This window comes from Salarias fasciatus, chromosome 3 (genome assembly GCF_902148845.1).
Source record: "Salarias fasciatus chromosome 3, fSalaFa1.1, whole genome shotgun sequence".
NCBI classification, from domain to species: domain Eukaryota; kingdom Metazoa; phylum Chordata; class Actinopteri; order Blenniiformes; family Blenniidae; genus Salarias; species Salarias fasciatus.
The window spans coordinates 30,006,996-30,030,544 of NC_043747.1; the positions used below are offsets into that span (position 1 = coordinate 30,006,996).

General features: G+C 48.1%; 1 protein-coding gene across 1 annotated transcript in view; it reads left to right on the forward strand.

Moving 5' to 3' along the window:
- Positions 1-23,549, forward strand: part of ctc1 (CTS telomere maintenance complex component 1) — a 50,321-nt gene that overhangs the window by 5,431 nt on the left and 21,341 nt on the right. The window contains exons 2-11 of the mRNA XM_030084892.1: positions 20,321-20,399; positions 20,727-20,802; positions 21,012-21,234; positions 21,377-21,571; positions 21,722-21,789; positions 21,868-21,997; positions 22,095-22,469; positions 22,629-22,751; positions 22,822-23,051; positions 23,283-23,427. Of these exons, the coding sequence (XP_029940752.1) occupies positions 20,321-20,399; positions 20,727-20,802; positions 21,012-21,234; positions 21,377-21,571; positions 21,722-21,789; positions 21,868-21,997; positions 22,095-22,469; positions 22,629-22,751; positions 22,822-23,051; positions 23,283-23,427 (1,644 nt within the window). The remainder of the gene's footprint in view (positions 1-20,320; positions 20,400-20,726; positions 20,803-21,011; positions 21,235-21,376; positions 21,572-21,721; positions 21,790-21,867; positions 21,998-22,094; positions 22,470-22,628; positions 22,752-22,821; positions 23,052-23,282; positions 23,428-23,549) is intronic.

Consider the following 23,549-nt stretch of genomic DNA (forward strand, 5'->3'; position numbering starts at 1 on the left):
CCCCACTTGGGGCGCTGCGCAGCGAGAAATACGGCCGCCATCTTGGTCCGGTCGAGAGGCGCAGACGCTCCAGTCATTGGTATGGAGATTCAGCCAGAGCTCTGCTGGACTCCTGTGTGGGACGGCAGCGAGCAGGGCTCAAAGAATAACTTTTCACAGAGAGGATTAAACGTTTTCTCAACATCACACCTGACTGTAGAGTCATTTGTAAACAGCTGGCTTATTCAGAATTATAGAAACTGTTAGGAACAGATTTGCATTAACTTGAAAAATGAGAATGATAGGTTCTAAGAAACTTTAAGGAATAAAATGAAATGAAAAAGGAAGAAAGTGAACTCTTTTTTTAAGATTATTTTGTGGGGATCTCCTGTTTTATTTTGCATATTTCCTGAAGACAGAAATGTGAGGAAGAAGTGAGAGATCGCTCTGAGGAGGGAGAATTTCACAGCAAGAGACTCGTCTGTGCTGCATAGTGAGACTTCAGAGAGCAGGACGTCCACAGGACAGGACAGGACAGGACGGGATGGGACAGGACAGGCTGTCTGCCTTACAGATGGCGTTATTCCATCCATCTTTTAATTTTTTTACACATATAGTCAAAACAATATGACTATGTGCATGGGAACAAAAAAAAAAAAGCCAAAAAGCTTGTACAAATGCTGATCCTGCACAAATTCAAAGTGAAAGAAAAAGAAATGACCATGTAAAAGGCGTACATAAGAAGATGACATAAAATCAGCACAAAAATACAAAAAGAAAAATACAGAGAAAAGAAAAGAAAAAAGAGAGATCTTACAAAAATATAAACAAAGAATAAAAGAAAACAGACAATCTAAAGCAATTCCCATGTATCTCATGTATCTCTCATTGTGTTTGGATCAGGTCAGATATTAAGATATTAAATTGTTCTTTAAGTTGTTTTTGTAGTTGAACATAGATGAAGCAGGGACAGGCACATTAATATCTATTTCCCCCCATTGGTGAAGAGAAATAACTGATTCCAGCGTTCACAGTGATCATGATAGAGAGAATCTGTCCAAACAGATGACCCCCCACCCCCACCCCACAAAAAACCAAAACAAAAAGACACAAAATGAGTAGGAAAAAAGCAAAAACAACAAGAAAAGAAAAGGGAAAAACAAGCAAAAAGACAACACGGAAAACCTGCTTTAAGTGTGTTCTAAGTCTTTAAGTTTCCAGATCTCCTCCAGAGAGCAGCAGCTTCACAATAAGGCTGTTAGTGTTGATGAAGGGAAATATTCTATTGATTACAGGGCAGAAATTACTTGTCATTGTGATTCTCTCTCTCTCTCTCTCTCTCTCTCTCTCTCTCCCTCTCTCTCTCCCATCTATCTGTCTGTCTATCTGTCTTAATTTTAAAACAGTCTGCTTCTATATGACATTAAATTATATTTTGATGTGTAAATAAATAGATATATATTAGGGGTGTAACGGTACACAAAAGCCACGGTACGGTACGTACCTCGGTGTAAGGGTCACGGTTCGGTACGTTTTTCGGTACAGTGGGGAAAAAGTAAAAAAAGCTCACAAATGTACCAGAACATTTTTCCCAAGCTTTCCCATGCGACACATTATTGGCCCAGTTTACATGGTGTTTTTTCAATCCGATTTTAAACAATAGTATTAAACGCGAGTGTATTCATGTACAGCATACAAAGCATCCATGCGCACAAAGTCTCAGGAGGAACTTGCAGGTCTTCCTCTCTGCAGCAGCAGTCCTCAGCGCCAAGCAGACAGTTTTTATCTGCTGATATCTGCTCTAATAATGTCCCAAAATCTCCATGATATGCTGCTGAAGGAGCGGCTGCTCCCCTGACCGCAGCACCGCCGCACCGAGCAGCACGTCTCGGTGAGCTCTGCTCCGCGTGTCGATGTTTCGAATTAACTGGTGCCCGTGTTAACTTGTGACCAATAATGACTGAAACATGTAGTCGTTCTGGCGAACGTCGGTTATCGACAGTTACAGTGAGTGTATACGTTTAAAGTCTTTTGTGAGTCTTACTTTAACAACTGCTGTTATCAGCATGTGTTTACACAGACCTCCGCTGTCATTCGTTAACACGGGAACCAGTTAATCCATAACACCAGCCGGCGATCGCTCGTATTCTGCTATGGAGCTCTTTATACAACTCGCTGTTGTGCGATTTGGTTCCATCTCGCCTCTCTAATGTTTTTTATGTCGGGGTTTTGTATTAAAAAAGTGTTTTTCCACCACCGTGGCGTTCTCTGCTGGTTTTTTGACTGTGCTGCTTCCCGTTTACTGACACGTCACACGTCACTCCGTATGAGGGAACGCACGCGGAACAAATACTCTCCCGTTTAATCCGCTCCGCCACACGCTGCAGCTCTCATTCCGCTTGTACTTTCTTCTTTGTTTGTTCGTGTTTGGACCTGCTTGTTCTACTTCTTCTTCTTCTGTGATAATGGTGGTTGCCGGCAGCTTTTAGGCTCATTACCGCCATCTAAGGTTGGAATTTTTTTTTTTTTTTTACTCACTGGTGTATTGGTCGTGTGATTGTGTGTGCCGAACCGTGACCCCCGTACCGTGACGGTACGGGACGAATACAAATACCGTTACACTCCTAATAGATATATAAAATTACACTAAACAAAATAATCAAAAATATTAAATTCGCCTATTAAAACAGCCAGTTATTAATAATTATTGAGACATAGCAGGAACCGAGCTCTAAACCTAGATATATCCATGATTAATTATCATACTATGGCATCAACAGCTCTGCCGACATCTTCTGAAATATTATTTTATTCATTATAAACTTTGAAAACACCAAAAATTGTGGCCTCTATCATGTCTCTTTGAATGATGTTTGCAGATTTTAAAAAAAGCGTAGTATTGAGCGAACTATGATTCATTTAATGCGCTGAGACTTCACTGCTCCGGTCAAACAGCGGAGCAGAGTGAGGCGGACGACCGGACCAAGATGGCGGCCGCATTTCTTGACAGCGCCATTGGTGGTAGCGGCTGATGCGGGGTCTGCTCTTTAATATGTCCATGGTCGTCTCCCCGCGCTGTGCTCCGTCTGCTCGCTCCGACATGTCCGTGCGCCCGACACTCTCGTGCGGAAACATGCTGCGCTTCAGTTCCGGGCGCTACACGCCGGCGGTTTCACGGTCGTTTCTTTCTTCACAATTTCTTCATGTCATGATTAAAAAAAGCCAACAGGCGGTAAAGACCTACTGATATGACACCTAACCCAGCGGAGATTCCATCTCAATCGGTCCCCGCCGCCATTTTTTAGGGAATTTCGCGCCCTGTATACGAGGGAGGACCGGAAAAAAACCAGACTCTGGTTATAACTTTTATTGTGTTTAATTGTAACAATCATTCAAAGCCGTCTCCTTCACAGTGATCCCTGCTGGTCTGAATCCACCGTTGCTTCCGTGTTTTCAGCTTTAAAAGGCGTTTGAAAACTCCTGCGTATTGATCCCGTGCAGTGCGTCCTTCGATTTTTGTTTAACCTCCTCAACGTCCTCAAATCTCCGCCCCTTTAGCTCTTTCTTCATTCTTGGGAAGAGAAAAAAGTCCCAGGAGGCTCAGTCTGGCGAACAGGGCGGATGAGGCAGCAGGGTCATCCTGTTTTTCTCCAGGAGCTGCATTCCGCGCAGGGCCCGGTGCGCCGGCGCGTTATCGTGGTGCAGCCACCACTCGCCATCCCTCCAGAGCTCCAGAGCTTCTGCCTCACTGCTCCTCGGAGCCCCTCAGGACCTGGATGTAGTGGTCCTGGTGAACAGACTGCCAGGCGGCTCAGACTCGCTGTGTTCGGCTTCCAGAAAAAAAAGATCCTCGCGGCTCTTCTCCTGCGTGCCTGAGGATGCAGGTCGTCCAGAGCGGGGCTGGTCTTCAGTGACATTTCGCCCCTTTCAAAGCGCCCATACCACTGGAGAACCTGCGTTCTCCCCAGGGCACCATCTTTAGACGCCTCCTGGACCGTGGTGAGAGTTTCTGACGCTGTTTTTCCCAGCAAAAAAAGAAAATCTGATGCTTGTGCGCTGATCGTGTTTAGCGCTGTGTTCCGCCGTTATGTGCTTTTCCGAAGAAGCGGTCCCGCTGTGCTGACGTCGGCGCTGTGTGTGTTTTCCCTGTGTGACTTTGTGAGACGATACTTTGCAGAGATCTGCACAAGAACCTGCTGTAGTGAGTAAGGCTGGGCAATTCTATCGATTCTGTGATATAAATCGATATTTTTGTTTTGCCAGAAAGTATCGATCTTTCAGCCGCAAGTATCGATAGATTAAGTCTCATTCAAATCCCGCTTGTTCCGTCCGGCACTCTGCTCGCTGCCCCCTCCCCCTGCTCCGTCTGCTTTGCAGGAAGAGCAATTAGGTCAGCCAGCCACTGGTGTCGCTGTAGCACTTCTAGTAAGTTACCCACAGAAGAAGAAAGAGCAAGAAGGATCAAGAAAATGGCAGAGAATTTAACTCCAGCGCCGCCGTGTCTTAAGCCCGAGCGCCCCCCAATTGGGGGCCTGGCAGCAAACATTTCAGAGATTGTCTAATAATATGGATTATTTCTGACAGAATGTCATGATGCTTAAACAGCAGAACCTGGGCTGACCGAATATATCAGCCATTATAACATTAACGCTATTATAAGGCTAAATGAATTATGAACCATATTCGTGACTGTGTCAACCCACTCGCCGAAATATTGATCGTAGCGCAATGAAACATGATACAATTCACACAAACAGCCTCTCAGACGAGAGCTGAGACTCCGCTGGTTACAGCCATACCACTCAAAGCCTCTAAAACCACAGAATCTGCCAGAAAATGCCACTAAAACAGCCAACAGCAAGATCGCGTTTTCAAACTGCGGTAAAACAAATCGCCTCTTACCTGGACTTTTGTTCATATAGAGTCTGAATTATGCGTTTATTGTCCATCGGGATCGGTTAGCTTAGCCACCTAGCATTCTCTGACGTCAATCGGGGCGTAAAACTGACCCCCAGTTAGCCTGAAGGAGCTCTGTGATTGGTCAGCGCCATACAGTTTGTCTGCGCCATGACGGTGTTTTGCTTGTTCTGATTGGCTAACAGAGCTGTCAATCACATGTCGGTGACCCCCGCTGCATTCTATTGGCCCAGACGAGTCTAGCGCCGTACGGGGTGTCTGTATTCATGAAGCTGCTGCGGAGCTGGGAGCCTGTATACAGAGGAGGCTTTACGCACGGAGCGTCCAGCTGAGCGTAAACAGACGCTCTGGGTGAATTTCCACTGCAGTCACGCCAGAGACTGCTCTGTTTGGATGTATTGAACCTCAGCAGTGATATAAAAGTGAAAAATATGATTTGGTACATTAGAAAATTCAGATTTCACAAATGGCACCATAGTGTGCCAAAGTGTGCCATCGCCTGACCTGTCTGGACTAAAACCTATCAAATGTTGTTCTGCTTCACTTTCACAGAGTCAGCCTTTGCAGAGAGAGTGTTCACATATTAGTCTATGATCTGATGGAGGTTTAGAGCTGCAACTGGACTTTTCCAAAGAGATGATCACATTGAAAGGGCTTTTTTTTTTAGGCGAGACTGAAAATGTTTCATTTGTGCTGTGTTCCATCTTCAGTCACACTTAACCAGTAACATATATACTGATATTTACACACCTGGACAAATCTTACCAGTGTTCACTTTATGAGGAGACAGTAACCACTCAAATAGGCCTAGTTATTACAGTGTTATATTCTTTTTAGTTTAGTATGTCATTTTCGAGAAGAGGCTCTGAAAAATAGCCCAGGGCTTAAAGGGTTACATCAGATGTTTTAAAAAGTTTTAAAAAGAAGAAAGAAAGTGTTGATTTGGACAAAAATTTTGCGGTTTGCATGCTGTGTCACACAAACGTCAAATACTCAGGAAATACAACGAACCTACGGGCGCACCTCAAACGTCACCGGTGAGTTAAATGTGTTCAAATGGCACGTTGTTACTTGAATTATTGGCTGTTTTAGAGTAACCAAGGTACTATGTTTACTAACTGGGTGGCTAGAGGGATACCCTCAGAAGTTAAATGTGAAGTTAAAAAAAACTGTAAAAGAAACTGTTAAGAACAGGCCACTTGCTGCAATTTTCAATGTGCACTGGAATGCTGTTGCACTTCATTCACCTCACAAAGGCTTGCAAGCCACAGTTTGCACTGTTTCAATTAAAAATAAATTTTCTCGCCACGTCTTTGATTCACTTTGTGCAGCATTTGCAAGCTGTAGACTCTCTCTGCATAGTCAGAGCCATATGTTGTGTATTTGATGCATTCTTTTTTCAGTTCGGTTAAATCAATCCAAGTCAATGGAACAGTAACAAGATGTCACCAAAATCACACTTTCCCCTGAAAATCTTGCAGAAAATGATGTTAGTTTAACAAATCGTATCGAGTTGCATCGAATCGTATCGGATCATATCGTTGGCCGAAAATCGTGATATATATCATATCGTGAGCTGAATATCGTGTATCGTATCGTATCGTCAAATGAGTGTATCGCTACAGCCCTAGTAGTGAGACTGAACAACCAGAAATCTGAAATCATTCTTGTTTAAAAGAATAAACGCAGTCCGGGAACTTTCCGGTACCCCCTCGTATATATATATATATATATATATATATATATATATATATATGTATATATATATATATATATATATGTATATATATATATATATATATGTATATATATATATATATATATATGTATATATATATATATATATATATGTATGTATGTATGTATGTATGTATGTATATATGTTAGAAAGGCTTGGACTGTGGGTGTGGGGATTGAATGCATGTTATGTTTGCTGTTTCATTATTGATTGTTGTTGCTTTATTATACTGTGGGATTCCAGTAGATTCTGCTTGAGTACACTTTGGTTTGGTCTGCCACCTACTGGTGAGAAATGTTATGACTATTTCCTGGTCCTGGATCGTTCTGTTAGCTCTGAATGCTGCTGGAGTGTGGGAGGAAAATGAAACCGAATACAGAAGTTGTGCGTTCCTGAGTAAAGTAAGTATCACCCAGCATGTTCACTTGGAGATCATGACCCTGGGATCGTGGAATGTTCGCTGCATGTTGGAGTTTTGTGGTGTGATTTCAGCCTGAGTTCAGATGCTAACAGCCATGCTAAACGCTAGCTTGTTAAGAGCGATTGTATGTCATTTCATCATGTAGTGGGTTTATGTTCCGTGCATGTGTGTTCAGCTCACCTGAGGAATGTCTTACTGCTTTCATTTGTCTAAGTCAGGGGTCGGCAATTAGCGGCCCGCGGGCCAAATGTGGCCCGCCGAACCGTCCAATCCGGCCCGCGAGAGGATTCCAACACGCGCGCGCACAAACGCATTAACGCACGCATTACCCCGGGCCCTCGAGCGGACGCACGCACCCCTGTTGGAGTGCAATATCTGTCATTGTGTTGCAATAGACAATCTTCGAGGGATGTGTTGTTTAGTTGTGGTTTCCGGTTTGTCACTGAAAAATAAAGAGGAGTGGCACCTCGTCTGGTGAACAGAGAGCGCAAGCGAGTGCTGCACCGAGCTCACCGTGTGTTTATTCTCCAGTAAGTTTGAGTGTGTGTTTCACAAAGTCAGTGTAATGACGCGATTGTCGCTCAACCTTGAGCAGCGGACGGTGAGCGATGACGCGGTGAGCGGCCAGCGGCCAGCGTTTCCAGGGAAAAATCTGCGTGCCCGTCGACTTGCACTGCCACTCGCTGCCGCCCGCCGCTCCATTGCTCGTTGCTCGAGTTGAAATAATTGAACCTTTCAAGCGAATTGGCGCCAGGACAGCCTGCAGCAGGGCTCCGACCACAGAACAGTTGGCATGATGCCAAGGCGAGCGGCGTGCGCGATCTCACTTGTTCACCGCTTCTGGTGGAAACAGCGTCATCCTGAAGCAGCGCTGGAACCGGCCGTCCAGCAGCTCCTGCAGAAGATGGTGGAACTCACCGAGCTCAGACCGCCTCCGGAGGGCAGCAGGCAGCCAGAAGCGATGCCGACGCCTCGCTGCAGCCGGAGCTGACTTCCTCATGCCAGATACAGAGCAGCGACGGTGGCAGGCGGAGCATCTCAATCTCTATTTGTAAAAACACTTATCATATTCATTAAAGTGCTGAACAGTAAAAACAGTCATAAGAACAAAACCCGCACCATCGATCAGTATGCGCGCGCGCACACACACACGTCACACACACACAGCCGGGTGCACACAGGACTGTGGGACAAACATCAGAAGAATCCTGTCCACTGCTGCTGCAGGAGACGTGAGGAGGAGCTGAGATGTTCCTGCAGGATGTTCTGTGTTGCATATTTGTTCCAGCGTGACGCGTCCCGCGAACGAATTCACACACCAGCGAAAAGTTTTGCTTGTAGCGCGGCGCGGTGTCATTTGTTGCGCAAATGCAGTCGCGTTAAATACGTCCAGTGCCCCCCCCCCCCCCCCCCCCCCCCCCCCCGCTCTCCAGTCCGCGGATGGATTGGCCCGCGATTGAAGTGCCCCCAAAAAAAGTGGCCCGCCGCCAAATCTAATTGCCGACCCCTGCTCTAAATCAAGATGGGTTTCTGCAAATACTTCTTATGTGATACTTAGTTGGAGAGTTTGTTGGTTTCTGATCAATGTCCAGTAGGTGTCACTGTTGGCCAGAGTAATTCAATATGTGTATGCTGTTCAGCCTAATCAGTGTGTAGTTTCACTCCTGTTAAAGACTGATTTATGTTTGTAGTTAGCTGTTCATCTCAGTGTGTTTGTCCTTCTGTTCATCAGCTTAATGATGATTCACTTCTTGTTGTAGGACCACAACACAACACAACACAACACAACACAACACAACACAACACAGTACTGTACATGGGTAGATGTCCCCACTCCCACTGGCTCTGGTAACTAAGAAGACATGTCTGCCTGCAATACTTCGCTTCTTCTGACAATAAAGAAGAAGTTACTCCAGAAGCTCTGTCCTGGTTTGTGTGTCCTGACCGACACCCAGAGGCGAGTGTCACCAATCCACCAGCGTTGGTCACTGTGGGTCCTCACCTACAACATATATATATATGGTCCAGATGGGAGACACCTCCAAAGGTGGTCCAGAACAATGGAGCCAAGATCCTGTGGGAATTCCAGATCCAGACTGACCAGCAGGTGATGGCCAATCAACCTGACATAGTGGAGGATAAACAGCAGAGGACAGCTGTGGTGACAGATGTAGCAATCCTAAGTGATGGAACATCAGGAAGAAGGAGCAGAGAAGCTGGAGAAGCACCAAGGGTTGAGGGAAGAGAGAGAGAGAGTGTGGGGCGTGAAGACAACAGTGATACCAGCAGTGATCGGGACACTGGGAGCAGGAACCCCCAAGCTGGGAGGATGGCTCCAGCAGAGACCAGGAACAGCATCTGAGAGCTCTGTTCAGAAGAACAGCTAAGACCCTGCAGAACCCTCCAGCTCCCAGGACTCTGGTAGACCCTGCAGAACCCTCCAGGTCCAGGACTCTGGTAGACCCTGCAGAACCCTCCAGCTCCAGGCCTCTGGTAGAGGACAGCTGGACCCGAGCTGGAGGGAGACAGACACAATACCGCCGGGGTGGAGAGGACACAGTTTTTTTTTTTAATATATACTAGGGCTGCCACAAACGATTATTTTGGTAGTTGACTAATCACTGATTATTAGGGATGCACGATAACTGTTTTTTAAAACCGATACCGATAACCGATAACTTTCAGCTCCTTCAGGCCGATACCGATACCGATAACACACAACACACACACATATACCTAAGATCATGAAATCAATACTATGAACAAAACCAAAAACAGTTTTGACTCTTTAAATGAAGAGATATTTATTTTTTCCAATGAAGAACTATTAGCAAGCCTCTCAAACATTTTCTTAAGGCTTTAAAACAAACCTATTGATATCTCACATCAACCTAAGTAATTACTTATTGATATAAACAACAAAGGCCCCTTGAACTGATGCAAATAAATGCATTAGGATTACAAACTGAAAAAGTGCAAAAAAAAAAAAAATATATATATACATAGAAAATTAATATATTGACACAAGTTACATTCAAACATTTTTATGTAAACAAATTGAAAAAGTGCTTTCCTCAATGTCAATAAAAAATAGTAGAAGCTAGATTTGTCTCTGTAAACAAACTGAAAAAGTTCACTTCATAGAAACAAAAAATTAAGTTTAAAGGATTTTGGCTTGTGGTTCCATTCAAATGAATACCATGAATTAAAGTAAATGAGGTTGACTTGTTCCTCTAGCTTATGAAAGCTTTAGACGAGAGAAATAGCTACGAGTTTTAATATTTCAGAAGGTGGAACATGTTCTGACCTGGTATCACACTGTATTCTCAACACTCAAACTTTTGGTTCCTTTAAGAGGGGAACTACTTATCTACTCTTCCACCTCTGGATGGATCAGGGTAAGATTTTTTTTAATGAAAAGCAGCTTTTCTGCCTTTTCGCATGCAAGTCTGTTTCTTTGCTCGGTCATCACGTGTCCAGCAGCAGAAAACAAACGCTCGCTGTCGACGCTGGTGCAAGGTGCTGACGGATATTTCCGAGCAAGCTGGGCCATGTCCTCAAAGCGGGACTGGTTGCTCCTCCAGTTTTCCAGTGGGCATCGGCTCACGTGAAGTGTTGGCTCCGACAGATAAGACTGCAGCTGAAAGTTAAAGCACAAGCAGAAAAATACAATCTAATTATTATGGTGTTCTGACCATTAACATAAGTTATAAGTTTTCTTTAAAAAATGTTAAATGAACCTATACACTTACTTCTGCATCAACTCTGCTGTTTTCCTGATGAATTGCAGCTTCATTGTTTTCTTCCAGTATTGCCTCAAACATTCCCAACAACGAGTTGTTTCCGTCTCCCCTGCTCCTCTGGCTGGGCAGGGCAGCTGTGGCACCATCATTCTCCAGCAACTTTTCCCACAGCATATCTGATGCTTGTTGTTTTGATGCGAGGGTGAAGTAGCGATCCTTACACCGCGGGTCCACTGTTGTTGCCAGATAGTAGAGGGGCTCCTCCTCGACGTGACTAAAACGTGTTTGCACTGCTTTTAACAGCGTGTCTTTCGATGTCTTCACGCCGTGGTCTGTCGGAACAGTTTGCTTAAGCAGACGCGTCAAGGCTGGGATGGAGGGGATAACGTCTGCAGCTGAGGCTGTGGCCTTGCTGATGTTCCTGGTCAGCTGTTCACATGGATCAAGGATGGTCAGGATGTTTTCAACCAGGGTCCATTGGTGGGTGCTGAGGGTTGTGGGTAAATGGTATTCAACTGCATATGCTGCAATAGCTTGCTTCTGTGCCACTGGACTCTGGAGCATGTAAAACGTGCTGTTCCATCGCGTAGCTATGTCTTGTTGGAGTCGTGTTTGTGGAACCTGCAGCTGCTCTTGTAACTTCTTCAGGGCCGAGGACGCCACTCTAGAGTGTCTCAAGTGTCCAACAATCTTGCGCCCAGTGGGGACACAGTCAGACACGGCTCTTTGACTTAACACAGCCTCGTTCACTGCAAGTTGTAAAGAGTGGGCCATGCAGCCCAGGCTTGCAACACCACCCTCATTCATTGCCTTTTCCATATTACGAGCATTATCTCGTAAAACAACGTGCACCGTCTCTTTCTTAATATTCCACCGCTGTAGCTCAGCTTCAAAAGCCTGTTGAATCATTATACCCGTGTGTGATCCGGGCAGCTCCTGGGAGTGCAACACCGCTCTGTACATTTTAAAGTCTGTGTTTATCCACTGCGCGGTCAGACTCATCATGCTTACAGGGCTGACATCACAAGTCCATATGTCCATGGTGAAGCTGATGTCTTTCACGTTGTTATCAATCAAAGTGTGAATACATTTGGCAATCGCATCATACTTAGCTGGAAGGCTCACATCAGAGACGTAGCGGCGGCTTGGCGGTGTAAACCGTGGCTCCAAGTGATGAATCAGACGGGAAAAGCCTCTGTCCTCAACGAGAGTGAAGGGCTGGTCATCCAGCGCCATCATGTCCATGATTAAATCTTCAGTAGCCTTAGCCCGTGGGTCATCTTTGGAAAACCTTTTGGATTTTTCGAAAGCCTCGTCGATGTGTTGAAGTCCCAGTGGCTTCTTTGCGAGTGGCAAGTTGCTAACGTTAGCATCTTTAGCAGCCCGGGCGTCCTCATACGCTTTCAAAACTCCGTCGAAGCGGTGGTTATGTTTCAGGTGGCTGATTAGATTGGAAGTAGGGCTGCACAATTAATCGAATTTTGATCATGATCACGATTTTGGCTGCTGCGATTAAATTTAGATGATCGTCGCGATTTTTAAATTGAAAAAACGGGCTCTGTTGCGTGTCAAATCAAGCACTTTTTTAATCCAACAATTAGCCAACCACCAGGGGGCGACCTGAGCCGTGTAGCTCCTGCTGCCTTCAGGGACACTCCGTTAAAGTAGCTGCTGATGGACGCCACTGCGGTGTCTCAGTCAGCTGTTAGCTTAGCTGTTAGCCACCGATGAACTAGCTGGCTTTGAACGATTCCTTCATGCTCAAACATCAGTCGATGGAACGCATCTCAACTTCTGTACCGGTGGAAAGAAGATGTAAACGCTGAGCGTCTCGGACAGAACGGGAAAAGCTGTTATTGACGGACAGTTCAGGATGTGAGCGGCGGAGCGGCGGCTTGGAGAGAACGAGGGAATCATTGTTCTGGTAGGTTTCATTTCTGGGTTTAGCGTGGCTGTTTACTGTTCTCTTGTTGTTTTATCTTCATCTTGTTGTTCAGTGATCATCGTGTTGCTCTCAGGGGTTAGAATGCAGCAAGTGACGGTCGCTCAGCTGTGAGGCGTTCAGGTTCCAAAGTCATAATCCGGCTCTTTTCAGAACAGAGGTCTGGTCAAACGTTTGTAAAAACTCACAGTCGGCGCGTCTATATGTTCGTTTCTCAGGGAAAGCGATCGTTCACAACATTGACATGGTTCTAAATAGTTGTTTAGATTCTAATTAAAACATCTTCAATTATGTGCGCATGCACACCGGACTTCACTGAAGTGCTGAAGACGCACAACTTCAATTTGACACTTGTTTGTTTAAAAAAAAAGTGCAATAAAAAGGTATGTTTTACATAACATAATGAATAATCGTGAAGAATAATCGTGATTACAATAGTGACAAAAATAATCGTGATTATCATTTTGGCCATAATCGTGCAGCCCTAATTGGAAGTATTAAAGCTAGTGCTCGTTCTTCCTCCTCGTGGAACTCGCCTGGAACATTTGTTACAAGTAACCAGCCAACGGTCTTCTTCGGAAACTTTGAAGAAGTCCCACACAATCGACGCCATGTTCTTTGTTTTGGTAAGCACGCTGCTGCATGCTGCGTTCAAGGTGTGACGTAAATTCCACTGTTCCCTCGTTTGCTAATCGTTCTTTTGACTTTTTAAGTTCATGTTTCTATTTTTTATGTGTAACGCGGAAACATAGTGCGGATATCAATTTAAGTAAGCAAATGCCAAAGTTATGACCGAGTTAACAAGTTGTTTTCTGACATGAGGGGGTATTCGTGCTTTTTCCCAGTGAGAAGGAGATTTTCTGATTATGCCGACACCACGTGAATGCAGCATTCGCTGCAGGCGAGTGGGAGCGAGGCACTGCCGTGCTGACAAAAAATATATGTTATCGGGGCTTTTCGTCGTGATATCGGAATTATCGGAATTACGTCATAATTTCCTGTTATCGGCGCGATAATTATTGGTCTGATAGTTATCGTGCACCCCTACTGATTATTTTTAGTCGACTAATCGCATCATATATAAAATAAATGTAGAACATAGTTTATGGCAGCACCATGAAGCTGCTCTTATATAACCATCATTAGATTTCAGCTTTAAGTGTTTAAGGTATATTCTAACTAAAAATAAAGACAATTCAGATGAGAGTTCGTTAAACCTTTATTGAAATATGCAACAAACACTTGTTTAACTGTGACCATAAAGTGCAAATACTTCAGTAAAATAAGGAAAAGGCTCTTCCCTAAACAACACAAAAATTAATCCTTCATGTTAATTTTTTTTTTCTTAATCTGTGTTTGGCATCAAGCAGAGCAACAATGAGGCAGGCTCCTGTAACTACGGAATTATTGAAGTTTTCGTCTCACTGACTCAAATAAAACAAAAGTGCATTTTGTGTTCAGAGCTCAGCTGTATACAACTTTTATTCCACTCTGACTCTACATAATCCCAGACTCCACAGGGCTCTGGCTCACCGCCAGGACAGTCAGCATTTCTACATGTTGGAGACAGGCTGCTCTCTGGGAGCAGATGTTCTGCTGCAGAGAGAATCTGCTCTGATGGGGTGAAGCTCTGAAACATAACGGTAGAAAACATCAGCGCGACGTCACTTCTTATTAAAGGAGTCATATTATGCAAAATTCACTTTAAAAAGGAGTCTTTACAGTCACACTGCCTCCCAGAGCCTCTGTATGATCCTCCAGAAGTGAAACATTCAGTCACCTCCCTCAGTTGTGGCTCCACTTTCAAGAAAATATACACTCAAACACGCGGTTCTGAAATCGTCCTCTTCTTGACATCATGAAGAGGAACCCCCCCCCCCCCCCCCCCCCCCCCCCCCCCGGAAGAGGATCCACCCTTTGGCCGCCCCCGGACAGGTCGCTCATTTCGGCTGTATTTTCTCATCCATCTCCAGTGTTTTCATAAAGTCAGCTCCTCCTCCGTCTTCAGGCGGGTCAGCTGACCAGCTGACAGTTTTTGCTAGCTTAGCCACAGTTAGCTGGGATGGGAGCGTAGCGGAGCTCCTCTCCCCAGCAGAGAGGCTCTTTGAGTCGGCCGCGGCTGTGACGGCGCCCGGGCGTCTGACTTCCAGGAGCCGAGTTGGGGCCGATTGGGTAAACGGCCCGGAGCTGCTCCACGGAAGCTGGTCCCGAAGCCGGCGGAGACGCACGGCTCGCCCGGCCGCTGGGCCGCTCCTCTCCTCGCCGGGACGCTGCGAAGCTCCGGAGCCCAGCGGAGGCGACCTGCGCCCGGGGCGCAAAGTCAACACACACCGGCAGCGCCGTCCGGATGAAGAGGGCTGCTCCTCTGAGAGGCTCTCTGCTCTCGATGTCACACCAACACATGATATAAACAGAAAATAAAAAACACCTCATTTCGCTTCTGCAGGTCGCTCTGCTCGTCCAGCCACATTGATCTGTGATTTATAGACTTCCAGCAAGGATGAGTTCATGGTTTATGTTTTGATCTCAAATGAGAGCTTTTCTTTATCCAATAGTTCCTTTTGTTTGGTTCATTCTATATAAAAAAGGTAATTTCCGCGTTTGCTGCTGTCTGGACCCTGTTCAGCTGATTCTCTCCTCCCGAGGCGGCGGAATAACAACATACAGGAGAAAGTTTACATCCGTGAGGTGGTGCATTGTGTTTTATTTTGAAACTTCCGGTGTAACTTCCTGTAAGGTGCTTTCTTAACGACAGTGAATTTACGAGGTGGGCGTGGCCAGATGCGTTCAAGTTCATCATGGAAAATAGGCTGTCAAAAACAGGCTGTTCTGAAGAAGGCTCCTCAGAGCCACTTTTTAGACCCTCAAACTCCAAACAGAGGACGAATTTAGGGCAAACAAACTTATATACTATGTTTTTAGGTGTCTGTGACCTATATGACATGACTGAAAAATAGCATAACAGGTCCACTTTAAAACACATCACTGTTAGAACGTTACAGAAAACATGAAATGTGTGCTTAAGGCAGCTGATGAATCAAACCATCACCGCTAATGTTAACAGCTATGAGTAGTTAGCCCTCTATGCTAACATTATTAGCTTACCGAGACGACGGTCCCTCTTCATCGTTGTCATGAGCCACGACGTCTTCCGTTCCAGGTGCTCATCCATCACTGTTCTGCTGCTGTGGAAGGCCGGTTCTGTCCTGCAGATGCTGCATTGCACTTTTCTCTGAGGTTTTCTTGTCATGCTGCCCTCTGAGCTCCGCTGCTGCCGGGCGGCCATGACACCAGTCTGGTGTCGCTGCCCGACACGACTGCACATGTGTGTCAAACACAGAGAGGCAGACGCGGCAGTGGAAGGTGCCGCGGCAGTTTCCAGACAAAAACAATTAAAAGAAAAAAGACTCGGACTATTAAATTAGTTGTTGATTATTTTAATAGTTGACATAATCATGATTAATCGACCAATCGTGGCAGCCCTAATATATATATTTATATTTATATTTATATTACATTTTTGTGACACACAGCAATTTCTGAGCAACTGAAAGAAATCTATTACTTGTGGTGTCCAGTCCTCTGAATGAAATATGTTGTCTGAGTGAACAGACGATGTAACAAGCAGCAGTAAACGTCCACACTCTTCTGAAAGTGTCAGAAAGAAATGTAAACTTTAATTGAACAAAAGCAGTCAGAAACAAGGCTGTAAAAAAAGCCAAACATACAAATAAAAACAGAACTCCGGTCAGGTGTTATGTGGAGGAATTCACGGGGGGCGAATACATGCTTCAGGAAAAGCCCCATGACTGATTATTTACTCTTTCTTTACTCTCGCCGTTTCCTCCTGTTAGGGATGCACTTTAATTAGCACTACTTCCATTTTTCTCTTTTATTTTTACCTTCTTATTTTTATTCTTCTAATTTTTCTCTTTTCATCTTCTTTCCCTACACATTTCCACACGTGTCCAGCAATGAAGAAGGCTTGCTGCTCTGAACGGCCTTTTCAACCCGCTGACACAGAGCTGCACATGTCCTGGGACGGGGAAGGATCCTGTCTGAGGTCGGAACGTACCGAGAGGGGGCGGGGCTACGTCATGGAGGACTGATGACAGGCTGTTTTACCTACCTCGGCATACACATTAACACACACACACATCAACACACACACTCACACACATCATTTTTTTGGTGATATGATGAAATCATATCAAAGGGGGAACTGTTAGGGATCTACTTTAATCAGCACTATTACTGTGGAATAATTGTATTAACTGTATATTAGGCCTTTCCTGAGAGAAGAACACCAAGGTTATAAGATGCTCTGCTAAGGTGTAAACATACCCACACACTCTGGAGAAACCAACACACACTCACTAGAGTTCCAAACATCCTGGATCAGGATTCAGCTCCTGGTTGGCAGCTGACATCAACACCAAACTGTCCAATAGTGAACAAAGTCCAGCCTCTCTGTCGGGCCCCGCCCAGAAGAACATGGAATAAAAACTCTGATTCATCAACAATCAGGATCCTTTCAGGGTGAAATACCTCGTATCTTTCCCTGTAAGGTCCAGCTGAGCATCACATCTGGCTGTGCTTAAATAAACAGTAATAATCTGAAGTCAGTCGTTTTGGCATTTTTCATACCAAGCATAGAATAAGAGAACCGGGTGGAGTCAGCGGGACGGAGGTCCTGACTCCAACACTCCTGTTTACTTTGTTCTGCTGTTCACTACAGTAGTGGTGTGTTTTCACCATCAGGGTTGAACACACTCCAGTAGAGTCATCTCAGACCAGCTGATCTCTGCTGCTGAAACTGATCACGAAGCAGCATCTGAAGTTAACAACATGCAGGTTTCCTCCAGACCTGTTCAGTCCGGCCGCCCTGCCCGCGATGAACTGTGCAGCGCCCGGACAACGGAGGAGAAGAAGAAAATAGGAACTCCGACGGTCGAACACGGCAGCGTGAGCAGCGTTTTCCTGCAGTGAACACTGATCTGCTGCAGACTGGAGCCATGGAGCCACAAAACGCTGAAATGATCAACACATCCTTTCTTCACTGCAGATCCAACAGGAGCAGCGTTTCCCTCAGCCTGGATTCCACCGAGCAGCTCCGCTCTGACGGAAACGAACGCAGCAGCGCCACAGGGGTCCTTTCTTGAGGGGCAGCTTTAGCTGCCCGCACATGTGCCTGATCAAAAGTTGCGTCATTTTATACAACGGATCAAAAATCGGCTTTTTAAAAGAAAATACGGCCGATGGAGAAAAATGTCAAAAGATCACCCTGATATATCGGCCGGCCGATATTGAATAGTAGAGGTGGGACGAGACGAGATGTCTCACAAGACTGAGTCCTCGAGATCGAGACGAGATTTTAATGTTTGCATGGGGGGTGAGGACTGCATTTGCACTTCCTGCCACTAGGGGAGCTGTTTGCATGTTCAACCTTATTTCACACAGACACCACAGAGGAAGAAGGGCTGCAGGCTGCAGCTCTCTGCATGCTGTCAGAAGAAGAGTGTGAGCAGCAGGACGTGGTCACATGTTCACTGATGCGATGTGTGTGTGCTCCATCTCTCCTCTCCAGGGTTTGTTCTGTCGGGGTTTTTATTGAAACTGTTTTTCAACCACCGTCGTTCTTCTGCTGGTTTCTGACCGTCCTGCTTCCTGTTTACTGGCACGTCATCACGTCACGACGTACGAGGGAACGCATGGTGGAACAAATAATCCTCCGTTTAATCCGCTCTGCTGTCAGGCAGCGTCTATAAGAGACACGGAGCGGATAGATCGGTGTAGACCACCTCCTACAATCAGCTCTGAAATACAGTCTGCTCCGAGTGAAGCGGATCCACTCCGTGTTCATGACACTCTTACAACCTGCTCTGCCTACCAGCGGACTGTACGGGAGCATGGAAACCTGCCGACTGACTGAATCTGGTGTGGAACGTCTTCCAGACTGCAGCAGCTGGAACCAGTAGCGTTTGTGACTTTTTGTGTTCAGCGATTAGAGACCGGGAGCTGACGAAGAGCCAGCCATGGTAACGGACGGTGCTGCTGCTGTCCCTGTGGTGGAAATGATGGGCCTGCTGCAGGTCGCTGTTCAGCACACGTTCCTAAAGCTGAACTCTGCAGCTGTTGCTCTCTCGCTCCCCCTACTGGTCTCCTGTGAAAGCTCACGGTCGTAAATGTTCTCCACGTCTGTCCGTCACCCCCGCCCCCACCCCCGCCCCCACCCCCGCCCCCACCCCCACCCCCACCCCGGCGTTTCCTTTTATTCTGCTTGTCAAAGGTTTTTTCTGTCTTTGTGGTTCTGCCATCTCTGAGTACGTACGAGGGCGTTCCCAAAAAAACCGGAATTTGATTGTAACTTTTTATTTCTGACATTTCAAAATAAAACACCACCGTCGCCTTCAAAATAATCTCCATCCGCATCAATGCAGCGCTCCAGCCGTGTCTCCCACTTCACCAATGCGTCGTAGGACCCGTGCATAACTGTATCATTCAGGGCCGGCTGTGATTTTTCTGTCCCCTCCTCCACATCTGCAAACCGCTGTCCCTTCAGCTGCTTCTTCAACCTGGGGAACAAGAAAAAGTCCCTGGAGGCTTCATCTGGAGAATCAGGCGGATGGGAGAGGAGATTCATCTCATTCTTCTCCAGAAACGGCGTGAGGCGCAGCGCCGTGTCCGCTGGCGCTCTGTGGTGGTGGATCAACCGGCTCCACTCCGCCACGACGCTCTGCTTCCTCCTCACATCCTCACGGAGCGTCTGAGGACTTCCTGTAGTAGTCCTGGTTTACAGTCTGACCTGGAGGGACGGACTCGCTGTGGACGAGACCCTGGACAGCCAAGAAGCAGCTCAGCATTGTTTTCACGCTGAGCGGACCTGACGCGCCGACATCTGGCCCTTCTCAGACCCCCGGACCACTCCTGGACCTGAGTCTTCCCCAGAGCAGCATCCTGTAGGCTTGCTGCAACAAGCTGAGTGTTTCTGCTGCTGGTTTCCAGCAAAAAGCTGAGTTTAATGTTTACGCGCTGCTCTGGCTTCACAGTCAATGTCGCCATTTTGGAAAAAATCGCAGACCGCCGCTGCACTCTGTTACTATAAATAGCTCCTGACAGGCGTCAGGGTCACTCTGGGAGCTCAGATTTCTCACAGATGTGCACGAGGCTTACCTGCAGCACATCTGACGGCCAGAAGTCGGAACTCATTATTATTATTTTCTGACCAAATTCCGGTTTCTTTTGGGTCCCCCCTCATATGGGTGGCGTTGCTAACGCTAGCGAGGGTTCCATGTTTGTTTTCTTGTCCTCCCGTATGAGCGCCCTAAAGCAGGTTTGTTCTCTCAGATGTCGTCGGGTCGAATCCTCTGGAAGTTGCAAGCCCTGTTTTCAGGACAGACACCGGGGGACGAGTGTTTAATAATGTTGTGGATCTACTGGCATCCGTGTTAACTAGTGATCTGCTGGTGTCCGTGTGGACTGGTGCTCCCTGGTTAAAGTCGTCGTTCATCAGGCTCAGGCTGTCAGATCGCGGCTCGTCGCTCTGTGATCGATCGGCTGAGTCTGGTTCTCATTTCCAGGAGTCCGTCTGGTTGAAGAACTTCTTCACCTTCATCTCAGAACACCTGAGCTGTGGCCCCGCCCCCTCCCAGGAAGCAGGTAGGGGTGTGTGTCCTTGTGGGGCCAAAATGTCCCCACAAGGATAGGAAAACCTGCATGATCTGCCTCATGGGGACATTTCTTGGGTCCTCATGAGGGAAACAGTGTTTTCTTGACCATGTTGTTGTTACTGAAAAAAGTAAAAGTGCAAAAACATTTCTTTAGGGTTAGGCTTTGTTGTGGTGTGGGTTAGGGTTAGGGTTAGGGTTAGGGTTAGGGGCTAGACATGAATGGGAGTCAATGGAAGGTCCCCACAAGGATAGAAAGACAAATGTTTTTGAGTGTGTGTGTGTGTGTGTGTGTGTTGACACCCTGTCCCCCTTCCAGTGTCCCTCACTGTGTCCGCCATCCGGAGCATCCAGAAGACGTTTGGCTCCGCCCACTCTCTACCTGTCAGCTACAGGTACACCTGATGATGTCATCACGCCAGCAGGTCACCTGACGTGGTCTCACACCCGTCTGTCCTCCTCCTGTCCTCCCCCTGTCTGTCCTCCTGTCTGTCCTCCTCCTGTCCTCCTCCTGTCTGTCCTCCTCCTGTCCTCCTCCTGTCTGTCCTCCTCCTGTCCTGCTCCTGTCTGTCCTCCTCCTGTCCTCCTCCCGTCTGTCCTCCAGGCCTCTGTCTGTCTCTGAGCTCGTGTCCCAGCAGCACCTGTCCTGCGTCAGTAACCTGTCCTGGAGCACCAATCAGCATCGAGCTTGGTGCCGGGAGGCGGAGCTTACAGTCCCGGGACAGACGGCGCTCCGCCGGGTCAACCTGCTCCTGATTGGCCGTTTGATGGAGGGGCGGGACGGACAGTGGACACTGAGGGACAGCAGCGGCAGCGTCCAGTGTGAAGTAAGATCACTTCCTGTCTGTCCCTGCAGGGCCTGTCTCACCTGTCTGTCCCCGTCCTGTCTGTCCCTGTCCTGTCTGTCCCTGCAGTCCTGTCTCACCTGTCTCTCTCACCTGTCTGTCCCTGTCCTGTCTGTCCCTCCAGTGTCTGTCTCCGTCTCCTTTGTGGCTCCACCGTCTTGTCTTCGTCCCTCACTGGCACTACATCCCCCACAATGCCGCGGGGCAGGACGGGGACAGAGGCCACGTGGAGCTGATCGGTCCTCCTGTCCTGCTGAGTGTCCACGCTGCGCCGGGATTGGCTGCTGGGCCTGGAGGAGGGGCGGGGCCTGGAGGAGGGGTGGGGCCTGGAGGAGGGGTGGAGCCTGGAGGAGGGGCGGAGCCTCCTGGAGGGGTGGAGCCTCTGGGAGGGGCGGGGCCTGCAGGAGGGGTGGAGCCTGGAGGAGGGGCGGGGCCTGGAGGAGGGGCGGGGCCTGGAGGAGGGGCGGGGCCTGGAGGAGGGGCGGGGCCTCCTGGAGCCGTCGGGGTCCGAGAGGCTGTGAAGCTCCTTCAGAACAGGTCGGTCATGTGACCTCTGACCTCTGACCCACAGCTGTGAGGGTCAAAGGTCATTGGGCGTCTGTGCGTCTCCCTCAGGGTCAAAGGTCAGCGGGTGTGTGTGTATGGCGAGGTGGGCCGGGTCGGCCCCCTGCTGGTCGTCTCCGGGACCACGTTCTTCTGCTGGAGTCTGAGAGACGAGGAGGCGGAGCTACCGGTGCTGCTCAGGGTGTGTGTGTGTGTGTGTGTGTGTGTGTGTGTGTGTGTGTGTGTGTGTGTGTGTGTGTGTGTGTGTGTGTGTTGATGTATGGTATGTGTGTTTACAGGACAGCAGTCGGTTGCCATGGTTTCCGTGTCTCCACGTTGGACGGCGGGTGTGTGTGACGGAGCTGCGTGTGTGTGTGCTGCGAGGCTGGAGAGGAAACAACATCCTGTGTGTGACCGAGCGCTCGGAGCTACACACTGACTGCACACACACACACACTGACTACACACACACACACACTGACTACACACACACACACAGTGACTACACACACACACACACCCCTGCACACAGCGACACACACTCGGACTCCCAGTCGGACACGCCCCTCCTGATGATGTCACATGACCCTGCGGGCTGTGAGGAGGCGGAGCCTGAGGAAGACTCTGTCCAATCAGGAGTGAGGATGAAGGTGTCCAGAATCATCAGTTACCAGGTGAGAGGACGCTGCGCTCTGATTGGACGCTGCTGCGCTCTGACTGGACGCTGCTGCGCTCTGATTGGACGCTGCTGCGCTCTGATTGGACGCTGCGGCGCTCTGATTGGACGTGAGTGTGTGTGTCATCCTGCTAAGCCCCGCCCCCTCCTCTGATAGGGCACGGTGACGGAGGTGGTCAGTGAGGGGGCGGGGCTCTACGTGTTGGACGGGCGGGTCGGCCTGTGCCTGGCCTATTGGCCGAGGGGGGGGCGGAGCCTGCGAGCGGGGGACAGGGTGGAGGTGAGACGGCGCCGTGCTCTGATTGGCCGCCGGCCGGCTCATTAGCATAACGTCTGGTCTCCGTCCTCAGCTGCGCCACGTCCACGTCCTGCTGCGGCCCTGTCCCGACTCGCCTCCCAGCATGCTTTGCGCCTGCCTGCGCTCCAGCCTCAGGGTCACGGCCTTCGGCGGGGTGGGCGGGGCTTCTCCGTCCTCCCGCTGCCCCGGAGACGGAGCGTTGCCACGGTTACTGCTCCAGACAAACTGTCCCCTGTCCGACTACCTGTGGGCCTGCAGCCTGAGCGCCCGGCTGATGGACAGGTGACAACTGTCCCCGTCTGTCCCCGTCTGTCTCCGTCTGTCTGTCTGTCCCTGTCTGTCTCTCTCTCCCTGTCTCACCCTGTCTGTCCTGTGTGTCTCTCACCTTGTCTGTCTGTCGCTGTCTGTCTCTCCGTCCATGTCTGTCTCTCTCTACCCCGTCTCACGATGTCTGTCCTCGTCTCACCCGTCTGTCTCACCCTGTCAATCTATCTGTCTCTGTCTGTCTCTCAGTCTGGTCCCGGGCGTCTTGCAGCAGCAGTGTGTCTGTCTTCTGTCCTGGAGACTGATGGAGACTCTTCGGGGACGGAGAGGACGAGGACGCAGAGACATTTACTCTGAGATGTTGGACGAGACTCACACCTGTCCTCTGACTCAGGTAGACGTCCACATCTGGAGGACAAGTCTCTGTTATTGTCCTCTCTGATGAACTGTCTGTCTCTGATGTCCTCCCAGATGTCCTGTCTGTCTCTGTTGTCCTCTCAGTCTCTGCTGTCCTGT